This window comes from Marmota marmota, unplaced genomic scaffold (genome assembly GCF_001458135.2).
Source record: "Marmota marmota marmota unplaced genomic scaffold, marMar, whole genome shotgun sequence".
In the NCBI taxonomy this organism is placed as follows: Eukaryota; Metazoa; Chordata; class Mammalia; order Rodentia; family Sciuridae; genus Marmota; species Marmota marmota.
This window is the reverse complement of record NW_026000174.1, coordinates 64,562,317-64,587,187: the sequence shown is the minus strand read 5'-3', so window position 1 is coordinate 64,587,187 and position 24,871 is coordinate 64,562,317. Positions and strand designations below refer to the sequence as shown.

General features: G+C 49.8%; 1 protein-coding gene across 15 annotated transcripts in view; it reads left to right on the top strand.

The window, feature by feature from the left end:
• The window catches only part of Ahnak (AHNAK nucleoprotein), a 98,283-nt gene that overhangs the window by 15,063 nt on the left and 58,349 nt on the right, over positions 1-24,871 (top strand). The window contains exons 1-8 of one of the 15 annotated variants that reach the window (XM_048788985.1): positions 161-181; positions 5,099-5,198; positions 5,418-5,574; positions 6,124-6,311; positions 7,182-10,661; positions 11,046-11,253; positions 11,782-12,021; positions 12,934-24,271. In XM_048788985.1, the coding sequence (XP_048644942.1) occupies positions 5,418-5,574; positions 6,124-6,311; positions 7,182-10,661; positions 11,046-11,253; positions 11,782-12,021; positions 12,934-23,426 (14,766 nt within the window). In that variant the 5' untranslated portion in view covers positions 161-181; positions 5,099-5,198 and the 3' untranslated portion in view covers positions 23,427-24,271. Of the gene's footprint in view, positions 1-70; positions 182-5,098; positions 5,199-5,417; positions 5,575-6,123; positions 6,312-7,181; positions 12,022-12,933; positions 24,272-24,871 lie in introns of those variants that run through there. The other 14 variants (XM_048788988.1, XM_048788989.1, XM_048788981.1 and 11 more) reach the window with 14 other exon arrangements.

Sequence of the window (24,871 nt, the reverse complement as noted above, 5' to 3'; positions counted from 1 at the left end):
AGGGTCAGGGAAGGGGGGGGGTGGGGAGGGGATGGCTAGAGCGATGAGACTGGAAAACTTTCTCCAGGTAGGAGCTGTGGGCTGGGCCAGCTCAGCCTCCCACCCCCAAGGTTAAGTAGCAGGGTGGCAAGATTGGCAGGTGCGCACACAGGGAAGTGCAGATTCAGGGACACAGCACCAGGTGAGCAGGTAAAGGGTCTCATGACAGGTGTCTGCTGTGAGCTGGGCCTCTGGTCCTGCTCTGGACAGTGAAGGGTGGGGAGCAGGGCTGATGAGGGTCTTTGAGTACCTGCTGTGTGTGTGAGTCCTTGTATGTCTTTCTCTGAACATCTTTCCAGGGTCCATGTCACCTGTATCTTGCAATATGTGGGTCTGATTCTCCCTGATAATTCCACCCTCCCTCGTAAATTGAAAGTGCCCCCTTGGGGCATACTGCCCAGAATCAGCTGGGTAGATTTGTGAAGGTTCCCAGTGCCACTTAGATCACTGCCCACTTCTACTTCAAGTAGAAAAAGGGTATGCTTTTTTTCCTCCCCAAATAGAAGTCTGGCAGCTGCATCCTTGAGGGTCCCTTTTGAGGCTTAGGTCCTGGGAGATGCCACCCCTGTATTTCTCCTTGCTCCTCTGGGATGAGGGTCTGCCTGCCAGGGACATTTCCTTCTCCCAGGGAGTGGCAATGCTTGCATTACCCTGTGAGTGCTTGCCTTTAGAGTGAGCCTGGTGCCGGTTCAGCCCCAGAAGGTTCTCTTTCCCCCACCTGTTGGGGCCCAGGATAAACCTAGAGGTGAGCTGGGTTCTGGGAAGTTCAGGGTTACTGACTCCTGGAGACGCAACTTCTGTGAGTCCCAGAATCCAAAGGCCCCTCGAATGCAAGGCGCTGGGACCCCAGCAGGGCCAGCATGAGGCTGGTGTGTGGGGAGGGGCCTCTGGAGGCTCCTCTGTCTTCCTATGGGTCTGTCCCTCCAGCATTCATTCTTTACCCCTCCAGCTCTGGTCTCACTTCTGATATCTCCCGCGTGCATCTTTCTCTGTGGTGTCTCATCCTGTGTATTTACTTGTGCCTTCATCTCTTCTTGAGTGAAAACTGTTGGCGTTGGAGTCAGAGAACCCTGGGCCTGCAGGGCAGCTCAGTCATCTAACCTCTGATGCCTGTTTTCACATCTCTAAAATAAGAATCTTAATTCTCACTGCATAGGGTTGTTTGGGGACGGACTGAGACCCCAGGCATGGGATGTCGCCAGCACAGTACCTTGCAGGCAACAGTGCAGAATTCTCTGCAGAATTCTCTCTCAATGTGTGGCGGCAGTCGGGATGAGGTTAGGAGGGTTCTTTCTTTCTTCCCATGTGGAGCTTTCTCTTCCTCCTTGCTCTGGGGAGTGTTTATGAGGGCACCCCCCCTCCCCGCCCTGGGTGTGTCTCTCTTCTTTGAATATCCACCCCACCTCCTGGTTATGAGTGTTTGGGGCTTTCCCTGTGGTGGAGGTCTCTAATTCTGGGCTTGAGTCATTGCACGATCAGGACAGGGACTGTTTCTCTCTGGCCCTGTGTCTACGGTGGGTTGGTTGGCACCGGTGGGAGCTGCTGTGCTGGGTGGAAGTTTCACTGCGGCTGGTGTCTTCCCTGCCATGTGGGAGGGGGTGCCTCTCTCTTCCTTGAAGTGTTGCCTTCTGTGTCCAGCCTGTGTAGGTGGATGCGAGTCATGTGCCCCTCGGGTGTGCATCTTCAGGTTGGTGCATTCAGGCATTGAGGCCCATGGGCTTCTCGGGGAGTGTATCAGTTCCTGTCATTTTGACGCAGAAGCTGATGCCAGGCTGTCTTCAGCTGCTGCAGCAATTAGCCTAGGCCCCCTCCCTGGCTGGCTTCATGTGATCTCTGTCGGCGAAGAGGCCTGGTCCCCACTCCTCTGAGCACTGGAGAAACAATGCTCCTCCAGAAGCCAGCCCTAGCAGAGGCCCTCTGCTTTGGGCAAGGATTCGGCTTCCTGGGCATCTCCTGGGTCGGCTCTGTGTCCCCCCAGTCCATGGTAGTGGACACGGCAGAGCCCTGCTTCTCTGTATATATTCTTTGAGGTTTTGAATCATAGAATGGCCCGTTCTTCCGTCAGGGCTTCTGGCCTGAAACACGCTCCGTCCCTGTAGTCTTGAATGTGTCTTCTCAGCTTTGCAGTCAGAGCGTCCTCAGGATCTTAGTTCTTTTCTGACCTAAGGGGTTTTCACTCCAGCCCTGCTCTTCCTATCACAAAGAACACCGTGAGCCAGGGTCAGGTGGGCTATGAGCTAGCAGGCCAGGATTCCAGGACCCAGCACTGCTCCATTCTCACCTCTCTAGACCTTGTTCCCTCATCTGGTGTGGCTGTCAGTGCTGTCCCATAGAACCCCACAGTGGGGGAAATCTAGATCCATGCCAGGATGGGAGCCAGTAGCCTGAAATGTGGTCAGTGAAACTCCTGAAATGTGGCTAGTGCCATGAATGAACTACAGTTTTAATGTAACTTGATTTAAGTTTAAATAGTCACGCGTGGATACGCCACCATGTTGGATAGCCTGACTCTGAGGTCTCTAATAGCCCAGAGGCTTGTGATGCTTGAGGAACATGGAATTCCCCAGAGCTCCAGAGAACTGCCTCGGGGAGAAAGCAGGACAGAGCCCTCTGCACCCGGGAAGCCTGACTAAACCTCAATTGCGTGGGAGGAGGAGATGGAAGGACCATCTGCGCCTGGTATATAGGCTCCAGGGACAGGGGAGAGACCAAGGGCTGGGACCCACATGCAGGTCCTTGCCATCATGGCTTACAGCTTCTGTTTGCATCCCATGCGGATCCTCAGGACTGAACGGCCCAGATCAGCTGAGAGGGGAGTCCTTGCTGGCTGGGTCAGGAAGGCATGACTGGAGCCGCAGCAGTGGGGTGGTGGGCAGCCTCACCTGGCGAGGAAGCTCTCAAGTGCCCGGCCAGGACCCACCTGCAGCCTCAGGTGCAACAGCTTCAGTCTTCCCAGGCTGCGTACCTTTCTCAGAGTGGCTTCTCCCTCTCCTGGAGGCAGCCTGGTTGAAGCTCCTGGGCTCCAGCTTTGTGCTTCCAGGACTCCTATCTAGGGTCCCCGTCCTGAGGAGCTAACAGGAGCCCCAGCCCCTGTGGCACCTGGGGGTCTAGAGGAGGAGGCGTGTGCAGATCGGGTTTTAGGCGTGACCCTTTGCCTGTCTGGAGCTGTTGCTGCCGGGCCCGCAGTGACTCACTGGGGAAGGAGGGAGGGTGGGGCTGACATGTGGGCGAGGGTGAGCTGGCTGCTTTCTCCCCGCCTGCTGCTGGCTCAGCACCAGGACGCTGGGCTGAGAAAGGGGCCCCACTCAAGGAGGAAGATGGGTGCTGGGGAGACCCGAGGGGGCTTCGGAACAGAGAGGCCTGGGCTGGAAACTTTCACCGTCGCTGCCTCTGCCTGGCTCTTTATCTGCAGGGCTGGCTTCTTAGCACTGGACTTAACCCAGAAGGTGCCCTTTAAGTTCCAGTTTTGCTGTTTCACATTGGAAAGGGTCATGGCCACTTCCTGCAGTGGCCTCTCTGCCTGCTGGGAAGGGATGAGCTGTTTTCCCAGCTCACACCTGTGCCAGCAGGCCCTCAGCACCTGTGTCCATGACAAGCACTGCATTTATGAGTTTGTCAACTGGGAGAACAGGTGTGGAGGCCTAGGCTGGAGGGGGTGAGGGGTTGTGTTTACCTTTTCATCCACGTTGAGATCCACCTAGACTGGAACTGCTGAGTGCCTGTGAATTTCCAAGAGTCACAGTCCTGTAGCACCTTGAAGACCCATTTATAGTCATTTCTGAGAAGGTTCTCAAGCCTCTGGAACATTCTGAAGCTAAATTGGTTACACCCAGAGCACCTCAGTTATAATTTATATCTGGGACAGGATCTAAGTGTTTTAAATTTCCATATCTGGCACATGGAGTGCATTCAATAAATGTTTAGAGGATGCATGAGTGGCGTTAGGTAACAATCTCATGCAGTATGCAATTAAGTGCTGGGCTGGGCTGTGTTTGTTCCTGACTAGAGTCTTTTGCAGCCTCTGGTACAATGGTGGACATTCAGGAGGTGATCGGTAGTTATGTATTTATTGATTGGTAGACTAATTCTTGATGCAAACAGCTTCAGGGTGGAGCTCTGGGTGAGGCTCCCCTACACAATTTCAGGGGTATGCTTTTGATGGCTGATGCCACCATTTTGTGAGGGTGGCTGTAGTTCCTGGCTGTACCCAGGGTTCTGCCTAAAGTCTTATCAGGGTGCCACTGCAGCTGACAGCTCATCCTGTCGCGTGGCGTGACTTTACTTAAGGACCTGCATCATGGTTCAGTGTGGGCAGCCAGATGGGTCTCCACTCACCGTGGGTCTGAGGCAGGCTTGGCTCTACCCCAGCCTCTTGGTTTGGGCCTTTGCCTGCTGGGATTAGGGCTCCTTTTTGTTCAGGTAGCGGCAAGACTCCTAGAGTTCCCATCTGGCGAGGATTCCTCTTGGTCCTGAGGACCAGGTTAGAGATGATAAACTAGCATATTGTCACTGGGAGAGGGAGGGCATTGCCATCCCCACCTTAGAGGCCCGTTCTGAGGAGTCTCATATCAGACAAGATGTGGTTTAGGGGAGCATTCCAGATGCAGGTTGTAGACTGGTATCATTGTTCTCTTGGAGTAAAGCCTGGATAAATTGGTCTCTCAAAATTTCTGTCTCCATCTGTAAAGTGGAGACAGTAATGTCTCCCTCCGGAAGCTGCTGTGGAGACTGATGAGCATGTGGTGTTGTGGAACACCTGTGTTGCCAGTGCTTGCTTCTCTTTCCTTCACACTTCTCGGAAATCCTTTTTCATTTCCATTTTTGCAGATGAGGAAAGGGAGGTTCAGAGAAGTCAAGTGCCTTGGCCAAGGTCCCACAGCTAGGACGAGGCAGAGCCAGGATTTGAAACTGGGTCTGGCCTCCTCTCAGCCTACTTTCCGTGATACCAGGCTTGAGAACCATGGAACTGCTGACTGTAGTGGGCGCTTGGCCTGGGGAACAGCGTTGGTCAGGGTTTCAAGTGAGCTGAGTGTGAGCATCTTTATGAATTTGTCCCTAGGCTGTGTGACCGAGATTCCCGACAGAGAGACTGAGGGGAAGAAAGGAAGGAGGGGCGGGCTCCTGGCAAGGCATTCGCTCCTGAACTGAATCCTGCAAAGGTCAGTAGGAGGGAGAGTGTGAGGGTTTGTGGGTGGAGGTGTCAGAATGGGGGATGTTGGAAACCTCTTGTGGCATTGGGAGGTTGGGCCCTGAGTGGAAGGGACAAGGGGCTGGTCACCTCCTTTTCACTCCCTGGAATCCCGAATCCATGGCTTTCTCATGCCCTCATGTCCTCATGTCCCCACTGACCTGAGCTCCATTTTCTCATCTCTTCCCAGATGGAGAAGGAGGAAGAGACTACCCGGGAGCTGCTGCTGCCCAACTGGCAGGGCAGCGGCTCCCATGGGCTCACCATTGCCCAGAGGGATGACGGTGTCTTTGTGCAGGAGGTGATGCAGAACTCCCCTGCGGCCCGCACTGGGGTGGTCAAGGAGGGTGAGTGTGCATTGGGTGCCAGGAATTGGGGGTGGGTGAGGGTGTGGAAGGACAGGAGAGAGGGCAGGGAGCAGGCACAAATGGGCAAGTGGCTACAGAGGATCCAGTCCCAGCACCTCAGGATGGTGGGTACCAGAGTCTGGCCCTTTCTTGCCTGTGGACTCCTGGGAGGCTGTTGTGGGGGTCATGGAGACGCAGCTTTGGAAATAGTCTTTCTTTTCCTTTCCTTTTTTTTTTGAGGTACAGGACACTCTATCACTGAACCACATTCTTAACTGTTTTTATTTTATTTGGAGACAAGGTCTTGCTAAATTGCTGGGGTCTTGAACTTGCAATGCTCCTGCCTCAGCCTCCCAAGTTGCTAGGATTACAGGTGTGTGCATCTGCACCCAGCAATAGCCTGAGCCCCGGTTTCCTCATCTGTACATTGAGTCTTACCAAACCCTCCTGGTGCTCATGAGGGTTAAAGCAATTCAGTTTACATGCCCAGTGCATGGCTGTTTCCCTGAGACCCTGGGTCTTACCTGTTTGCTGCTCTTTCCTGCTCAGGGGACCAGATTGTGGGTGCCACCATCTATTTTGACAACCTGCAGTCAGGCGAGGTGACCCAGTTGCTGAACACCATGGGGCATCACACTGTCGGCCTGAAGCTGCACCGCAAGGGGGATCGTTCCCCTGAGCCTGGTCAGACCTGGACCCATGAAGTCTTCAGCTCCCGCAGCTCAGAGGTGGTTCTGGTGAGTACCATGTGGCCCATTTGTGCCCTGAGCTCCCCTAGACCACACTGGCCTGTTGTCCTCACTTTATGAACCTTCTGTCTGCTTCTTGGACTTTCTTCTAACTCCTCCTCTTTTTACCTTTCTGGGCTCTCTTGGGCCCTTGGTTAGCCTGTTCCTTCCTACTCCTGTGTGGCATGTGGCTGATGCTGCCCGTAAGTCTTCCATCAGTCTCTTGAGAGTGCCCACTGTGCCATGGCATGGGAACCAGCTCATGAGGTCTGGGCCTAGACACCAGGAGGAAGGTCGGCCACTCTGCAAGCTCTTTGAATTAATTCCCCCTCTGTTTCACAGATATCCTTTTTCTCTGTGCCTGTAGGAATGCTTCTCTGCTTCTTCTGAGGGCTTGTTTATTAAGCAAATGACAGCTCCTCAAAGTGAAAGTGGTAGCCAAAGCACATCCAGGCTCTTGGGCTCAACAAGTGCATTCCAACGCAGGGCCTGGGAGCCTCTTTTTGATTAAACAAACAACCAGTGAGTTGAGAGTTGAGAGCTGATGGTCCCCCATCCAGTCCCTGGGACATTCCAGGCTGAAGCTCTCCTGGATTATAGGTCCTCCTCCAAGACGGCCGGGTCCAGGAGTCTATCCCAGCCTCTCCATGGTTTTTGATACCAGAATTTACCCAGATCATTTCTGTGTTCCTCCTGCGACGTGGCTGTCAGCTCCCTTCTTTAGTCCCTTGTTCTCTGTTCCAGGAGGCTCCCTGGACCTTGGTTATAGTCCCAGCTCCTTTGGGAAACCGGCAACCAGGTTGTCAGCTAGGCTGCGGCGGGTATCTGCCAACTTAGGCAGGCTCTGCTGCAACCTCTGCGGGGCGTGTCTTTCTGCAGAGCGGGGATGATGAGGAGTACCAGCGCATCTACACCACAAAGATCAAGCCTCGGCTGAAGTCGGAGGATGGCGTGGAAGGGGACCTTGGGGAGACCCAGAGCCGCACCATCACAGTGACCAGAAGGGTCACAGCCTACACTGTGGATGTGACCGGCCGGGAAGGATCCAAGGACATCGACATCAGCAGCCCTGAATTCATGATCAAGATTCCAAGGCATGAAGTGACTGAAATCTCCAACGTGGATGTGGAGACCCAGCCTGGAAAGACAGTGATCCGATTGCCCTCAGGCTCGGGGGTCTCTCCAACCACAGGTGCCGCCGTCGACATCCAGGCAGGGGCCATTTCTGCCTCAGGACCAGAGCTTCAGGGTGCTGGCCACTCGAAACTCCAGGTCACTGTGCCTGGTATAAAGGTGGGAAGCACCGGTGTCAGTGTCAGTGCAAAGGGCTCAGGCTTGGGTGGCAAAGGAGGGATCCAAGTTCCAGGAGTGGATATTTCATCTGCTCTTGAGGGTGGGGTAGCAGAGGTGCAGGGCCCATCCCCCCAGAGCTGCGATACTGGCAAAATTAAGATTCCTACCATGAAGATGCCAAAATTTGGTGTGTCTGCCGGGCCCGAGGCACCAGAGGTAGGATTGAATGTTTCTGCGCCTGAATTCTCTGTAGGGCATAAGGGCGGCAAGCCCGGCTTGACCATTGGTGGGAATATCCAAGCCCCTCACCTGGAAGTCAGTGCCCCCTCTGCCAATATTGCGGGGCTTGATGGGAAGCTGAAAGGCCCTCAGATTGCTGGGCCATCACTTGAGGGTGACTTAGGCCTGAAAGGTTCCAAGCCACTGGGAAGCATAGGAATAGATGCCTCTGCTCCCAAAATTGAGGGCAGCATCACAGGCCCCAGTGTGGAAATTCGAGCCCCTGACGTCGATATTCATGGGCCTGGGGGCAAACTGAATGTGCCCCAGATGAAAGTCCCTAAATTCTCTGCCTCAGGTTCAAAGGGAGAGGGAGCTGGCATTGATGTGACACTGCCGACAGGTGAAGTGACTCTTCCTGGGGCCTCTGGGGATGTGAGCTTACCTGAGATCTCTACTGGTGGGCTGGAAGGGAAGATGAAGGGTGCTAAAGTCAAGACTCCTGAAATGATTATTCAGAAACCTAAAATCTCTATGCAGGATGTGGATCTGAGTCTTGGGTCCCCTAAACTAAAAGGAAATATTAAGGTTTCTGCTCCTGAGGTGAAAGGTGATGTTAAAGGCCCTCAAGTGGCAGTTAAAGGCTCCAAAGTGGACATAGAGACACCAGACTTAGAGGGGACCTTGACAGGCCCCAAGCTGGGCAGTCCTTCTGGGAAAACAGGAACCTGTAGGATCTCTATGGCAGATGTGGACTTAAACGTGGCTGCACCTAAAGGGAAAGGGGGTGTGGATGTCACACTCCCAAAAGTAGAAGGGACAGTCAGGGTCCCTGAAATTGATGTCAAAGGCCCCAAAGTGGACGTCAGTGCCCCAGATGTGGAAGTTCACGGGAACCTGAAAATGCCCAAGATGAAAATGCCCAAGTTCAGCACTCCAGGGGTCAAAGGGGAAGGCCCAGATGTAGAAATGACTCTACCCAAAGGAAATGTCAGTATTTCAGGGCCAGAGGTCAACGTGGAAGCTCCAGATGTCAAGATGGAGGGCCTGGGGGGCAAACTTAAAGGCCCTGATATTAAGGTGCCTGAAGTGAGTGTCAAGACACCAAAGATCTCCATGCCTGATGTAGATCTGCATGTTAAAGGTACAAAGGTGAAGGGAGAGTATGATGTCACAGTTCCAAAGCTGGAAGGAGAACTGAAAGGCCCGAAAGTGAACATTGATGTCCCAGATGTAGAAGCTCATGGCCCAGACTGGCACCTGAAGATGCCCAAGATGAAAATGCCCAAATTTAGTGTGCCAGGGCTCAAAGCAGAGGGTGCAGAAGTGGAGGTGAATTTGCCGAAGGCTGATGTGGACATTTCTGGGCCCAAGGTAGAGATTAGTGCTCCAGACGTGAGCATTGAGGGACCAGAAGGCAAATTGAAAGGGCCTAAGTTCAAAATGCCTGAAATGAACATCAAAGCTCCCAAGATCTCCATGCCAGATGTGGACTTAGAACTGAAAGGCCCTAGTGTGAAAGGAGAATATAATGTCACAGTGCCAAAGGTCGAAAGTGACATTAAAGTTCCCGACGTTGAACTCAAAAGTGCCAAAGTGGACATTGATGTCCCAGATGTGGAAGCTCGTGGCCCAGACTGGCACCTGAAGATGCCCAAAATGAAAATGCCCAAATTCAGCATGCCTGGCTTCAAAGCAGAGGGCCCGGATGTGGATGTGAACCTCCCTAAGGCCAACATTGAAGTCTCGGGACCCAAGGTGGATGTTGACGTTCCAGATGTGAATATTGAAGGACCTGAAGGAAATCTGAAGGGTCCCAAGATTAAGATGCCAGAGATGAACATCAAGGCCCCCAAGATCTCCATGCCTGATGTGGATTTGCATATGAGAGGTCCCAAGGTAAAGGGAGAATACGATGTTACAGTGCCAAAGATAGAAGGGGATCTGAAAGGTCCAAAAGTAGATGTCAGTGCCCCAGATGTTGATGTTCACGGTCCTGATTGGAACCTGAAAATGCCAAAGATTAAAATGCCCAAATTTAGCATGCCCAGCCTCAAAGGAGAAGGCCCAGAATTGGATGTGAACCTTCCCAAGGCAGATGTGGACATTTCTGCACCAAAGGTAGATATTAGTGCTCCAGACCTGAGCCTTGAAGGACCAGAAGGGAAGTTGAAAGGTCCAAAGTTTAAGATGCCTGAGATGCACTTCAAGGCTCCAAAGATGTCTTTGCCAGATGTTGACCTGGATCTCAAAGGGCCAAAAATGAAAGGAAATCTAGATCTGTCTGCCCCCAAAATAGAGGGTGACATCAAAGGTCCCCCGGTAGACATCAAAGCACCAGATGTGGAAGTTCAAGGTGCAGACTGGAGCCTGAAAATGCCCAAGATGAAAATGCCCAAGTTCACCATGCCCAGCCTCAAAGGTGAGGGTCCAGATGTGGATTTGAACCTGCCCAAGGCTGACATTGATGTTTCAGGACCAAAAGTGGACATTGAAGCTCCAGATGTGAGCCTTGAGGGTCCGGAAGGGAAGCTAAAGGGTCCCAAGTTTAAGATGCCAGACATGCACTTCAAGGCCCCCAAGATCTCCATGCCTGATGTGGACTTACACTTGAAAGGCCCCAAAGTCAAAGGGGATGTGGATGTGGATGTGACAGTGCCCAAGATAGAAGGTGAAATGAAAGTGCCAGATGTGGACATCAAAGGCCCCAAAGTGGACATTGATGCCCCAGATGTGGATGTTCATGGCCCAGACTGGCACCTGAAGATGCCCAAGATGAAAATGCCCAAGTTCAGCATGCCCGGCTTTAAAGCAGAGAGCCCAGAGGTGGATGTGAAACTGCCCAAGGCCGACATTGACATTGCTGGACCCAAAGTTGATATTGAAACCCCAGATGTGAGCCTTGAAGGTCCAGAAGGAAAACTGAAGGGTCCCAAGTTTAAGATGCCTGAGATGCACTTCAAGGCCCCCAAGATCTCCATGCCTGATGTGGACTTGAATGTTAAGGGGCCAAAAGTAAAGGGAGATGTGGATGTGTCTTTACCTGACGTCGAAGGTGAAATAAAAGTGCCAGATGTTGACATTAAAGGGCCAAAAGTTGGCATTGATGCTCCAGATGTGGATGTCCATGGCCCAGACTGGCACCTGAAGATGCCCAAGGTGAAAATGCCCAAGTTCAGCATGCCTGGCTTCAAAGGAGAGGGTCCTGAAGTGGACGTGAACCTGCCCAAGGCTGACATTGATGTCTCAGGGCCCAAGGTGGACATTGAAGTTCCTGATGTGAACATTGAAGGACCAGATGGAAAGCTGAAAGGTCCCAAGTTCAAGATGCCAGAGATGAACATCAAGGCCCCCAAGATCTCCATGCCTGACATTGACCTTAACCTGAAAGGCCCCAAAGTGAAGGGCGATGTGGACGTGTCTCTGCCCAAAGTGGAAGGTGAGATTAAAGTTCCTGAAGTGGACATCAAAGGCCCCAAAGTGGACGTTAATGTTCCAGATGTGGATGTTCATGGCCCAGACTGGCACTTGAAGATGCCCAAGATAAAAATGCCCAAGTTCAGCATGCCAGGCTTCAAGGGAGAAGGACCAGAGGTTGATGTGAACTTGCCCAAAGCTGACATTGATGTCTCAGGGCCTAAGGTGGACATTGAAGGTCCTGATGTCAGTATTGAAGGACCTGAAGGAAAGTTGAAAGGTCCCAAGTTCAAGATGCCTGAGATGAACATCAAAGCTCCCAAGATCTCCATGCCTGACTTTGATTTGCACATGAAGGGTCCTAAGGTGAAAGGAGATGTGGATGTGTCTCTGCCTAGAGTAGAAGGTGACCTCAAGGGTCCTGAAATCGACATCAAAGGCCCCAAAGTGGACATTGATGCCCCAGATGTGGATGTTCAAGGCCCAGACTGGCACCTGAAGATGCCCAAGGTGAAAATGCCCAAGTTCAGCATGCCTGGCTTCAAAGGAGAGGGTCCTGAAGTGGACGTGAACCTGCCCAAGGCTGACATTGATGTCTCAGGGCCCAAGGTGGACATTGAAGTTCCTGATGTGAACATTGAAGGACCAGAAGGAAAGCTGAAAGGTCCCAAGTTCAAGATGCCAGAGATGAACATCAAGGCCCCCAAGATCTCCATGCCTGACATTGACCTTAACCTGAAAGGCCCCAAAGTGAAGGGCGATGTGGACGTGTCTCTGCCCAAAGTGGAAGGTGAGATTAAAGTTCCTGAAGTGGACATTAAAGGCCCCAAAGTGGACGTTAATGTTCCAGATGTGGATGTTCATGGCCCAGACTGGCACTTGAAGATGCCCAAGATAAAAATGCCCAAGTTCAGCATGCCAGGCTTCAAGGGAGAAGGACCAGAGGTTGATGTGAACTTGCCCAAAGCTGACATTGATGTCTCAGGGCCTAAGGTGGACATTGAAGGTCCTGATGTCAGTATTGAAGGACCTGAAGGAAAGTTGAAAGGTCCCAAGTTCAAGATGCCTGAGATGAACATCAAAGCTCCCAAGATCTCCATGCCTGACTTTGATTTGCACATGAAGGGTCCTAAGGTGAAAGGAGATGTGGATGTGTCTCTGCCTAGAGTAGAAGGTGACCTCAAGGGTCCTGAAATCGACATCAAAGGCCCCAAAGTGGACATTGATGCTCCAGATGTGGATGTTCAGGGCCCAGACTGGCACCTGAAGATGCCCAAGGTGAAAATGCCCAAGTTCAGCATGCCTGGCTTCAAAGGAGAAGGCCCTGAAGTGGACGTGAACCTGCCCAAAGCTGACATTGATGTCTCAGGACCCAAGGTGGACATTGAAGGTCCTGATGTGAACATTGAAGGACCTGAAGGAAAGCTGAAAGGTCCCAAGTTCAAGATGCCTGAGATGAACATCAAAGCCCCCAAGATTTCCATGCCTGACTTTGATTTGCATCTAAAGGGTCCCAAGGTAAAAGGTGATGTGGACGTTTCTCTGCCAAAAGTGGAAGGTGACTTAAAGGGTCCTGATGTTGACATCAAAGGCCCCAAAGTGGACATCGATGCCCCAGATGTGGATGTTCAAGGCCCAGACTGGCACCTGAAGATGCCCAAGGTGAAAATGCCCAAGTTCAGCATGCCTGGCTTCAAAGGAGAGGGTCCTGAAGTGGACGTGAACCTGCCCAAGGCTGACATTGATGTCTCAGGGCCCAAGGTGGACATTGAAGTTCCTGATGTGAACATTGAAGGACCAGAAGGAAAGCTGAAAGGTCCCAAGTTCAAGATGCCGGAGATGAACATCAAGGCCCCCAAGATCTCCATGCCTGACATTGACCTTAACCTGAAAGGCCCCAAAGTGAAGGGCGATGTGGACGTGTCTCTGCCCAAAGTGGAAGGTGAGATTAAAGTTCCTGAAGTGGACATTAAAGGCCCCAAAGTGGACGTTGATGTTCCAGATGTGGATGTTCATGGTCCAGATTGGCACTTGAAGATGCCCAAAATAAAAATGCCCAAGTTCAGCATGCCTGGCTTCAAGGGAGAAGGACCAGAGGTTGATGTGAACTTGCCGAAAGCTGACATTGATGTCTCAGGGCCTAAAGTGGACATTGAAGGTCCTGATGTTAGTATTGAAGGACCTGAAGGAAAGTTGAAAGGTCCCAAGTTCAAGATGCCTGAGATGAACATCAAGGCCCCCAAGATCTCAATGCCAGATTTGGACCTTAATCTTAAAGGCCCTAAAGTGAAAGGGGAGGTGGATGTTTCACTTCCAAATGTAGAAGGTGATTTGAAAGGACCTACACTTGACATAACAGGCCCGAAATTAGACGTAGATGTTCCAGATATTGACATTCATGGCCCAGAAGGCAAATTAAAAGGTCCCAAACTGAAGATGCCTGAAATGCATGTAAACATGCCCAAGATCTCCATGCCAGAAATTGACTTGAATTTGAAGGGATCAAAGCTGAAGGGAGATGTTGATATCTCTGGGCCAAAACTGGAGGGTGACATTAAAGCTCCCAAACTGGATGTGAAAGGCCCAGAAGTAGACATTTCTGGTCCGAAGCTCAATATTGAAGGCAAGTCAAAGAAATCTCGTTTTAAACTTCCCAAATTTAATTTTTCGGGCTCCAAAGTTCAGACACCTGAGGTGGATATTAAAGCTAAAAAGCCAGATATTGATGTAACTGGCCCAAAAGTTGATCTTAATGCTCCTGAAGTTGAAGTTCAAGGAAAAGTGAAAGGATCTAAGTTTAAAATGCCTTTCCTGAGTATTTCATCTCCCAAAGTGTCTATGCCTGATGTGGAGTTAAATTTGAAAGGTCCTAAAGTCAAAGGAGATTTAGATGTTGCAGGTCCAACTTTAGAAGGAGAATTTAAAGGTCCCAAAGTGGATATTCAGGCACCAGATGTCCACCTTAATGCACCTGAAGTAGATGTTCATGGTCCAGATTTGAATGTGAAAATGCCCAAGATGAAAATGCCCAAATTTGGTGTTCCTGGCTTAAAAGCAGAAGGTCCAGAAATGGCTGTGGATCTACCAAAAGGAGACATCAACATAGAAGGTCCCACTCTGAATGTTGAGGGCCCAGAACTCAATGTGGAAGGTCCAGAAGGAAGCATAAAAGGTCCCAAATTCAAGATGCCTGACATGAACATAAAAGCTCCTAAGATCTCCATGCCTGACATTGACTTAAATCTGAAGGGTCCCAAGGTGAAAGGTGATATGGATATTTCTCCACCCAAACTTGAAGGGGATCTGAAAGGGCCAGAGGTTGATATCAAAGGCCCTAAAGTGGACATCAGTGCCCCAGAAGTGGATGTTCATGGTCCAGACTGGAACCTGAAGATGCCCAAGATGAAAATGCCCAAGTTTAGCATGCCCGGCTTCAAAGGAGAGGGTCCTGAAGTGGATGTGAACCTGCCTAAGGCTGACATTGACATTTCTGGCCCCAGTGTAGACATTGATGTCCCTGATGTCAACATTGAAGGTCCAGATGCAAAACTGAAGGGTCCCAAATTCAAGATGCCTGAGATGAACATCAAGGCCCCTAAGATCTCCATGCCTGACTTTGATCTAAACCTGAAGGGCCCCAAAATGAAGGGTGATGTGGATGTTTCTCTGCCAAAAGTGGAAGGTGATGTAAAGGGTCCCGAGGTGAACATTAAGGGCCCCAAAGTGGACATTGACACTCCTGATATTAATATAGAAGGCCCAGAGGGTAAATTGAAGGGACCCAAATTTAAGATGCCAGAAATGCATTTAAAGGCTCCCAAAATATCTATGCCTGACATTGACTTGAACATGAAGGGCCCCAAGATGAAGGGTGATGTGGATGCTTCTCTCCCCAAGATTGAAGGAGATCTAAAAGGCCCAGAAGTTGATATCAAAGGTCCAAAAATGGACATCAGTGCCCCTGATGTGGATGTGCAAGGCCCAGACTGGCACCTGAAGATGCCCAAGGTGAAAATGCCCAAGTTCAGCATGCCTGGCTTCAAAGGAGAGGGTCCTGAAGTGGACGTGAAACTGCCCAAGGCTGACGTTGATGTCTCAGGGCCCAAGGTGGACATTGAAGTTCCTGATGTGAACATTGAAGGACCAGAAGGAAAGCTGAAAGGTCCCAAGTTCAAGATGCCAGAGATGAACATCAAGGCCCCCAAGATCTCCATGCCTGACATTGACCTTAACCTGAAAGGCCCCAAAGTGAAGGGCGATGTGGACGTGTCTCTGCCCAAAGTGGAAGGTGAGATTAAAGTTCCTGAAGTGGACATTAAAGGCCCCAAAGTGGACGTTGATGTTCCAGATGTGGATGTTCATGGCCCAGACTGGCACTTGAAGATGCCCAAGATAAAAATGCCCAAGTTCAGCATGCCAGGCTTCAAGGGAGAAGGACCAGAGGTTGATGTGAACTTGCCCAAAGCTGACATTGATGTCTCAGGGCCTAAGGTGGACATTGAAGGTCCTGATGTCAGTATTGAAGGACCTGAAGGAAAGTTGAAAGGTCCCAAGTTCAAGATGCCTGAGATGAACATCAAAGCTCCCAAGATCTCCATGCCTGACTTTGATTTGCACATGAAGGGTCCTAAAGTGAAAGGAGATGTGGATGTGTCTCTGCCTAGAGTAGAAGGTGACCTCAAGGGTCCTGAAATCGACATCAAAGGCCCCAAAGTGGACATTGATGCTCCAGATGTGGATGTTCAGGGCCCAGACTGGCACCTGAAGATGCCCAAGGTGAAAATGCCCAAGTTCAGCATGCCTGGCTTCAAAGGAGAAGGCCCTGAAGTGGACGTGAACCTGCCCAAAGCTGACATTGATGTCTCAGGACCCAAGGTGGACATTGAAGGTCCTGATGTGAACATTGAAGGACCTGAAGGAAAGCTGAAAGGTCCCAAGTTCAAGATGCCTGAGATGAACATCAAAGCCCCCAAGATTTCCATGCCTGACTTTGATTTGCATCTAAAGGGTCCCAAGGTAAAAGGTGATGTGGACGTTTCTCTGCCAAAAGTGGAAGGTGACTTAAAGGGTCCTGATGTTGACATCAAAGGCCCCAAAGTGGACATCGATGCCCCAGATGTGGATGTACAAGGCCCAGACTGGCACCTGAAGATGCCCAAGGTGAAAATGCCCAAGTTCAGCATGCCTGGCTTCAAAGGAGAGGGTCCTGAAGTGGACGTGAACCTGCCCAAGGCTGACATTGATGTCTCAGGGCCCAAGGTGGACATTGAAGTTCCTGATGTGAACATTGAAGGACCAGAAGGAAAGCTGAAAGGTCCCAAGTTCAAGATGCCAGAGATGAACATCAAGGCCCCCAAGATCTCCATGCCTGACATTGACCTTAACCTGAAAGGCCCCAAAGTGAAGGGCGATGTGGACGTGTCTCTGCCCAAAGTGGAAGGTGAGATTAAAGTTCCTGAAGTGGACATTAAAGGCCCCAAAGTGGACGTTGATGTTCCAGATGTGGATGTTCATGGTCCAGATTGGCACTTGAAGATGCCCAAAATAAAAATGCCCAAGTTCAGCATGCCTGGCTTCAAGGGAGAAGGACCAGAGGTTGATGTGAACTTGCCGAAAGCTGACATTGATGTCTCAGGGCCTAAAGTGGACATTGAAGGTCCTGATGTTAGTATTGAAGGACCTGAAGGAAAGTTGAAAGGTCCCAAGTTCAAGATGCCTGAGATGAACATCAAGGCCCCCAAGATCTCAATGCCAGATTTGGACCTTAATCTTAAAGGCCCTAAAGTGAAAGGGGAGGTGGATGTTTCACTTCCAAATGTAGAAGGTGATTTGAAAGGACCTACACTTGACATAACAGGCCCGAAATTAGACGTAGATGTTCCAGATATTGACATTCATGGCCCAGAAGGCAAATTAAAAGGTCCCAAACTGAAGATGCCTGAAATGCATGTAAACATGCCCAAGATCTCCATGCCAGAAATTGACTTGAATTTGAAGGGATCAAAGCTGAAGGGAGATGTTGATATCTCTGGGCCAAAACTGGAGGGTGACATTAAAGCTCCCAAACTGGATGTGAAAGGCCCAGAAGTAGACATTTCTGGTCCGAAGCTCAATATTGAAGGCAAGTCAAAGAAATCTCGTTTTAAACTTCCCAAATTTAATTTTTCGGGCTCCAAAGTTCAGACACCTGAGGTGGATATTAAAGCTAAAAAGCCAGATATTGATGTAACTGGCCCAAAAGTTGATCTTAATGCTCCTGAAGTTGAAGTTCAAGGAAAAGTGAAAGGATCTAAGTTTAAAATGCCTTTCCTGAGTATTTCATCTCCCAAAGTGTCTATGCCTGATGTGGAGTTAAATTTGAAAGGTCCTAAAGTCAAAGGAGATTTAGATGTTGCAGGTCCAACTTTAGAAGGAGAATTTAAAGGTCCCAAAGTGGATATTCAGGCACCAGATGTCCACCTTAATGCACCTGAAGTAGATGTTCATGGTCCAGATTTGAATGTGAAAATGCCCAAGATGAAAATGCCCAAATTTGGTGTTCCTGGCTTAAAAGCAGAAGGTCCAGAAATGGCTGTGGATCTACCAAAAGGAGACATCAACATAGAAGGTCCCACTCTGAATGTTGAGGGCCCAGAACTCAATGTGGAAGGTCCAGAAGGAAGCATAAAAGGTCCCAAATTCAAGATGCCTGACATGAACATAAAAGCTCCTAAGATCTCCATGCCTGACATTGACTTAAATCTGAAGGGTCCCAAGGTGAAAGGTGATATGGATATTTCTCCACCCAAACTTGAAGGGGATCTGAAAGGGCCAGAGGTTGATATCAAAGGCCCTAAAGTGGACATCAGTGCCCCAGAAGTGGATGTTCATGGTCCAGACTGGAACCTGAAGATGCCCAAGATGAAAATGCCCAAGTTTAGCATGCCCGGCTTCAAAGGAGAGGGTCCTGAAGTGGATGTGAACCTGCCTAAGGCTGACATTGACATTTCTGGCCCCAGTGTAGACATTGATGTCCCTGATGTCAACATTGAAGGTCCAGATGCAAAACTGAAGGGTCCCAAATTCAAGATGCCTGAGATGAACATCAAGGCCCCTAAGATCTCCATGCCTGACTTTGATCTAAACCTGAAGGGCCCCAAAATGAAGGGTGATGTGGATGTTTCTCTGCCAAAAGTGGAAGGTGATGTAAAGGGTCCCGAGGTGAACATTAAGGGCCCCAAAGTGGACATTGACACTCCTGATATTAATATAGAAGGCCCAGAGGGTAAATTGAAGGGACCCAAATTTAAGATGCCAGAAATGCATTTAAAGGCTCCCAAAATATCTATGCCTGACATTGACTTGAACATGAAGGGCCCCAAGATGAAGGGTGATGTGGATGCTTCTCTCCCCAAGATTGAAGGAGATCTAAAAGGCCCAGAAGTTGATATCAAAGGTCCAAAAATGGACATCAGTGCCCCTGATGTGGATGTGCAAGGCCCAGACTGGCACCTGAAGATGCCCAAGGTGAAAATGCCCAAGTTCAGCATGCCTGGCTTCAAAGGAGAGGGTCCTGAAGTGGACGTGAAACTGCCCAAGGCTGACGTTGATGTCTCAGGGCCCAAGGTGGACATTGAAGTTCCTGATGTGAACATTGAAGGACCAGAAGGAAAGCTGAAAGGTCCCAAGTTCAAGATGCCGGAGATGAACATCAAGGCCCCCAAGATCTCCATGCCTGACATTGACTTTAACTTGAAGGGTCCCAAAGTGAAGGGTGATGTGGATGTGTCTCTACCCAAAGTAGAAGGTGATCTCAAGGGCCCTGAAATTGATATTAAGGGCCCCAGTGTGGACATTGATGTTCCTGATGTCAATATTGAAGGTCCAGAAGGAAAATTAAAAGGGCCCAAATTTAAAATGCCAGAGATGAATATCAAAGCTCCCAAGATTTCCATGCCTGACTTTGACTTAAATCTCAAAGGGCCAAAGGTAAAGGGAGATGTGGACCTTTCCCTACCTAAGGTGGAAGGTGATCTGAAAGGGCCAGAGGTGGATATTGAATGCCCTGAAGGGAAAATCAAAGGTCCTAAATTTAAGATGCCTGATGTCCATTTCAAAACTCCCCAAATCTCCATGAGTGACATTGATTTGAACTTGAAAGGACCTAAGATAAAAGGAGATTTGGATGTTTCTATTCCTGCACCTGAAGGAGATTTGAAGGGCCCAAAAGTGGATATCAAAGGCCCTAAGCTGGACTTAGATACTCCTGACATTGACATTCATGGTCCAGAAGGGAAACTGAAGGGTCCAAAGTTTAAAATGCCTGACCTGCATCTCAAGGCCCCCAAGGTCTCCATGCCTGAAGTTGACCTGAATCTGAAGGGTCCAAAGGTGAAAGGTGATGTGGATGTTTCTCTGCCCAAAGTGGAAGGTGACCTCAAAGGCCCTGAAGTTGACATCAAAGGCCCCAAGGTAGACATCAGTGCCCCAGATGTGGATGTTCATGGCCCAGACTGGCACTTGAAGATGCCCAAGGTGAAAATGCCCAAGTTCAGCATGCCTGGCTTCAAAGGAGAGGGTCCTGAAGTGGACGTGAACCTGCCCAAGGCTGACATTGATGTCTCAGGGCCCAAGGTGGACATCGAGGTTCCAGATGTGAACATTGAAGGTCCAGATGCAAAGCTGAAAGGTCCCAAGTTCAAGATGCCAGAGATGAACATCAAGGCCCCCAAGATCTCCATGCCTGACATTGACTTTAACCTGAAAGGCCCCAAAGTGAAGGGCGATGTGGACGTGTCTCTACCCAAAGTAGAAGGTGACCTGAAGGGTCCTGAAATTGACATCAAAGGCCCCAAAGTGGATATCAGTGCCCCAGATGTGGATGCTCATGGCCCAGACTGGCACCTGAAGATGCCCAAGGTGAAAATGCCCAAGTTCAGCATGCCTGGCTTCAAAGGAGAGGGTCCTGAAGTGGACGTGAACCTGCCCAAGGCTGACATTGATGTCTCAGGACCTAAGGTGGACATTGCTGTCCCGGATGTAAATATTGAAGGTCCAGATGCAAAGCTGAAAGGTCCTAAGTTCAAGATGCCTGAGATAAATATCAAGGCTCCTAAGATCTCCATGCCTGATGTTGACCTGGATTTGAAAGGACCCAAAGTAAAAGGAGATTTCGATGTGTCTGGCCCTAAGATTGAAGGCCCAGAAGTAGACCTGAAAGGTCCAGGTCTGGATTTTGGAGGCCCTGATGCCAAACTCAGTGGCCCTAATTTGAAGATGCCATCACTGGATATATCTGCACCGAAAGTGACTGTTCCTGATGTTGATTTGCATCTTAAGACACCAAAAATTGGAATTTCTGGTCCCAAGCTAGAAGGTGGTGATATGGACTTCAAGGGGCCCAAAGTTGATTTGGAAGCTCCAAGCTTAGATGTACACATGGAAAGCCCAGATATTAACATTGAGGGGCCAGATGTTAAGATTCCTAAGTTTAAGAAACCCAAGTTTGGATTTGGGGCAAAAAGTCCAAAAGCTGACATCAAGTCACCTTCACTCGATGTGACTCTTCCTGAGGCAGAACTGAATGTTGAAGCTCCTGAAATTAGTGTTGGTGGCAAGGGCAAGAAAAGTAAATTTAAAATGCCTAAAATTCACATGAGTGGTCCTAAAGTTAAGGCCAAAAAGCAGGGATTTGATTTGAATGTTCCTGGGGCTGAGATCGATGCCAGTCTCAAAGCTCCTGATGTAGATGTCAATGTCACGGGGCCAGATGCTGCACTCAAAGTCGATGTAAAATCTCCCAAAACCAAGAAGACTATGTTTGGAAAAATGTACTTCCCAGATGTAGAGTTTGACATCAAATCACCTAAATTTAAAACTGAGGCCCCGCTCCCTAGCCCCAAGCTGGAGGGTGAAATCCAGGCACCTGATCTAAATATTTCTTCACCAGGAATTAATGTGGAAGGTCCCAAGTTCAAGATGCCAGGTGTGGATGTGTCAGGGCCAAAAATAGAGGGCGACTTGAAAGGCCCCAGGGTACAGGCCAACTTAGGCACACCTGATATCAACATCGAAGGCCCAGATGCTAAAATCAAAGCACCATCTTTTGGCATTTCTGCCCCTCAAGTCTCCATGCCTGATGTGAATGTTAACTTGAAAGGACCAAAGATAAAGGGTGATGTCCCCAGTGTGGGACTGGAAGGACCAGATGTAGATCTGCATGGTCCGGAAGCAAAAATCAAGTTCCCCCACTTTTCGATGCCCAAGATCAGCGTCCCTGGTGTGAAAATGGAGGGTGGAGCAGCCGAGCTCAATGCCCAGCTGCCCTCTCTTGAAGGAGGCTTGAGCACACCAGATGTTAAGCTTGAAGGGCCTGATGTCTCTCTGAAGGGGCCAGGAATAGACTTGCCTTCAGTCAACCTCTCTATGCCAAAAGTCTCTGGGCCTGATCTTGGCCTGAACTTGAAAGGACCAAGTTTGAAGGGAGACCTGGATGCATCGGCTCCAAGCATAAAGGTGCAGGCCCCAGGGCTCGACCTCAGAGGTGTCGGTGGAAAGGTGCAGGTGGGAGGAGATGGTATGAAAGTGCCGGGGATCAACGCCACAACGCTTAATGTCGGGGCACCAGACGTGACACTGAAGGGACCATGCCTCCAGGGAGATCTGGCTGTCTCTGGTGACATCAAGGGCCCTAAAATATCCGTAGGTGCTCCTGATCTAAGCTTGGAGGCACCCGAAGGTGGTATTAAACTTCCCCAAATGAAGCTGCCCCAGTTTGACATCTCCACTCCAGGGTCTGACTTGGACATTAACATCAAGGGGCCACAAGTTGGTGGAGAGCTAAAGGGGCCAGGCCTGGATGTGAACCTGAAAGGGCCTCAGATCTCAGCACCAGATGTGGACTTGAACTTGGAAGGACCAAAAGTGAAAGGGAGCCTCGGGGGCATTGGTGAGATGAAAGGCCCCACAGTCGCAGGAAGTCTGCCGGGTGTCAGTGTTCAGGGCCTGGACGGCAATCTCCACATGCCTGGAATCAAGTCCCCTGGATGTGCTATGGACCTGCCAGGTGTGAATGTCAAACTCCCAACTGGGCAGATTTCGGGTCCTGAAATCAAAGGTGATCTGAAAGGTTCAGGAATGGGTTTCCATGGAGCTGTTCCTGACATCAATGTAAAAGGGCCTTCCTTTAATGTGGCATCTCCTGAGTCAGATTTTGGTGTCAGCTTGAAGGGCCCAAAAATCAAAGGCGGTGTGGATGTTTCAGGTGGTATCAGTGCCCCAGATATCAGCCTGGGCGAAGGGCATATGAGTGTTAAAGGATCTGGGGTGGAGTGGAAGGGACCCCAGGCCTCCTCTGCTCTCAACCTGGATGCATCTAAACTTGCTGGGGGCCTTCATTTCTCAGGACCAAAGATAGAAGGAGGAGTGAAAGGAGGTCAGATTGGACTCCAGGGTCCTGGGCTGAGTGTGTCTGGGCCTCAAGGTCACTTGGAAAGTGGATCTGGAAAAGTAACATTCCCCAAGATGAAGATCCCCAAATTTACCTTCTCTGGCCGTGAGCTGGTTGGCAGAGAAGTGGGGGTGGATATCAACTTCCCGAAAGTGGAGGGCAATGTGCAGGCCTGTGCTGGAGAAGGCGAGTGGGAAGAATCCGAAGTAAAACTTAAAAAGTCCAAAATCAAAATGCCCAAGTTTAATTTTTCCAAACCTAAAGGGAAAGGTGGCGTCACGGGTTCACCAGAAGCATCCATCTCTGGGTCCAAAGGTGACCTGAAAAGTTCCAAGGCCAGCCTGGGCTCCCTGGAAGGAGAAGCAGAGGCCGAGGCATCTTCACCCAAAGGCAAGTTCTCCCTATTTAAAAGTAAGAAGCCGCGGCACCGCTCCAATTCTTTCAGTGATGAAAGGGAGTTCTCCGCCCCTTCCACCCCCACGGGGACTTTGGAGTTTGAAGGTGGAGAAATGTCCCTGGAAGGTGGGAAAGTTAAAGGGAAGCATGGGAAGCTGAAGTTCGGTACCTTTGGTGGAATAGGGTCAAAGAGCAAAGGTCATTACGAGGTGACCGGGAGCGATGATGAGGCAGGCAAGTTACAGGGGAGTGGAGTGTCCCTGGCCTCTAAGAAGTCCCGACTGTCCTCTTCTTCTAGCAACGACAGTGGTACTAAGGTCGGCATCCAGCTTCCCGAGGTTGAGCTGGCGGTTTCCACAAAGAAAGAGTAGAGGGCCTCTGTATGTGTGTACATATCTATATAAATACATCCGCCTTGGGTGTCTTTGTTTATAAACTGCAAAGAGAAACACCCCAACAGCCTCAGCAATAATGCAAAGATCTTGCCTCTCCCAGTGGTGGCAGGTGCTGAAAAACCAACCACCGACAGGCTCCAGGAACTCTACAGAAGAAGAGTTCCAAGTTCATCCAGCCGTGTGCAAAGTCAACAGTTATTTTGCCTTTAAGAGTTCAGTTTTTTTTTTTTTTTTTTTTGCATTGAACGCTGAGAGCTCCTGTTTACTAAAGCCAGCTTTTGTGTTTATTATCCTCGTTTTTACTGAACATTGTTAGTGTTGGGGGTAATGGAAACCCATTTTTTTCATTGTAATGACTTTGGGCTTTTGTTAGTAGGGGAGGGTGGGGTAAAGGCAGCAGGGGTGGGGTGGGGAGATCAGCATTGATCCTAAGATCAGATCTATTCAAACAGAGCATCTGGATGTGATGGCCCAGAGGAGGTGACAGCCAGAGTCTGGGCATGGTTTGGGGGTCTTTAGCACAGCTTTTCCCCCCAGGGGTGGTGGTCCCAGCCAGTTCAGTGCTCAAAGGTGAGGTGAGAGGGAATTAGAAACTGCAAATTGTCCAACCCACTGGCTCAACAGGAGGGACTTCTATTCTGTGTTTTGTAAGAGCAATGTTTTATTCATGACTGCCATGTTCCTGATAATAGTTCTGATTTCTTTTTTTTTTAACAAATGTTTTCATGATTCAGAAAATTTCTGGCACTTTAATGGCAAATTAATTGAGAATGTAAGAAAGTGATGCTGTATGAGGCAAATAAAGCTGTTATGAACCCTGACGTCTAGTGCCTTTGCGTTCTGTGCTGGGGGGATAAAGCTGGGGGGAGGCTGCGCACCCAGCCCGACTGTGCAGACTGGATTCACCTCGTGCCATTGCTAGTATTTTTTTTTTTTTTAATATTTATTTTTTAGTTGTCACTGGACACATACCTTTATTTATTTATTTCTATGTGGTGCTGAGGATCGAACTCAGGGCTTCGCACGTGCTAGGCTAGCGCTCTGCCGCTGAGCCACACCACAGCCCCACTGCGAGTTTTATCAGTGACTTTAATGTATGGCGTCCCCATAGGTTGCAGGAGGAGTTCCTAGCTTTTTTTTTTTTTTTAAATGTATTTTTTAGCTGTAGATGGACACAATACCTTAATTTTATTTATTTATTTCTCTGTGGTGCTGAGGATAGAACCCAGGGCCTCGCATGTGCTAGGCGAGTGCTCTAAGGCTGAGCCCCAGCCCCAGCCCCGTTCTTAGCTTTTTGATTCTCATTATTAGTCTGACTGCACCATTGCTGAGGAATCAAGAAAGGCTAGAGGGTTGGGGTGTAAGGACCCAACTCTAAACACCGATTTCATGTGTTTCAAGTACACCTTCTGCAAGTAGCC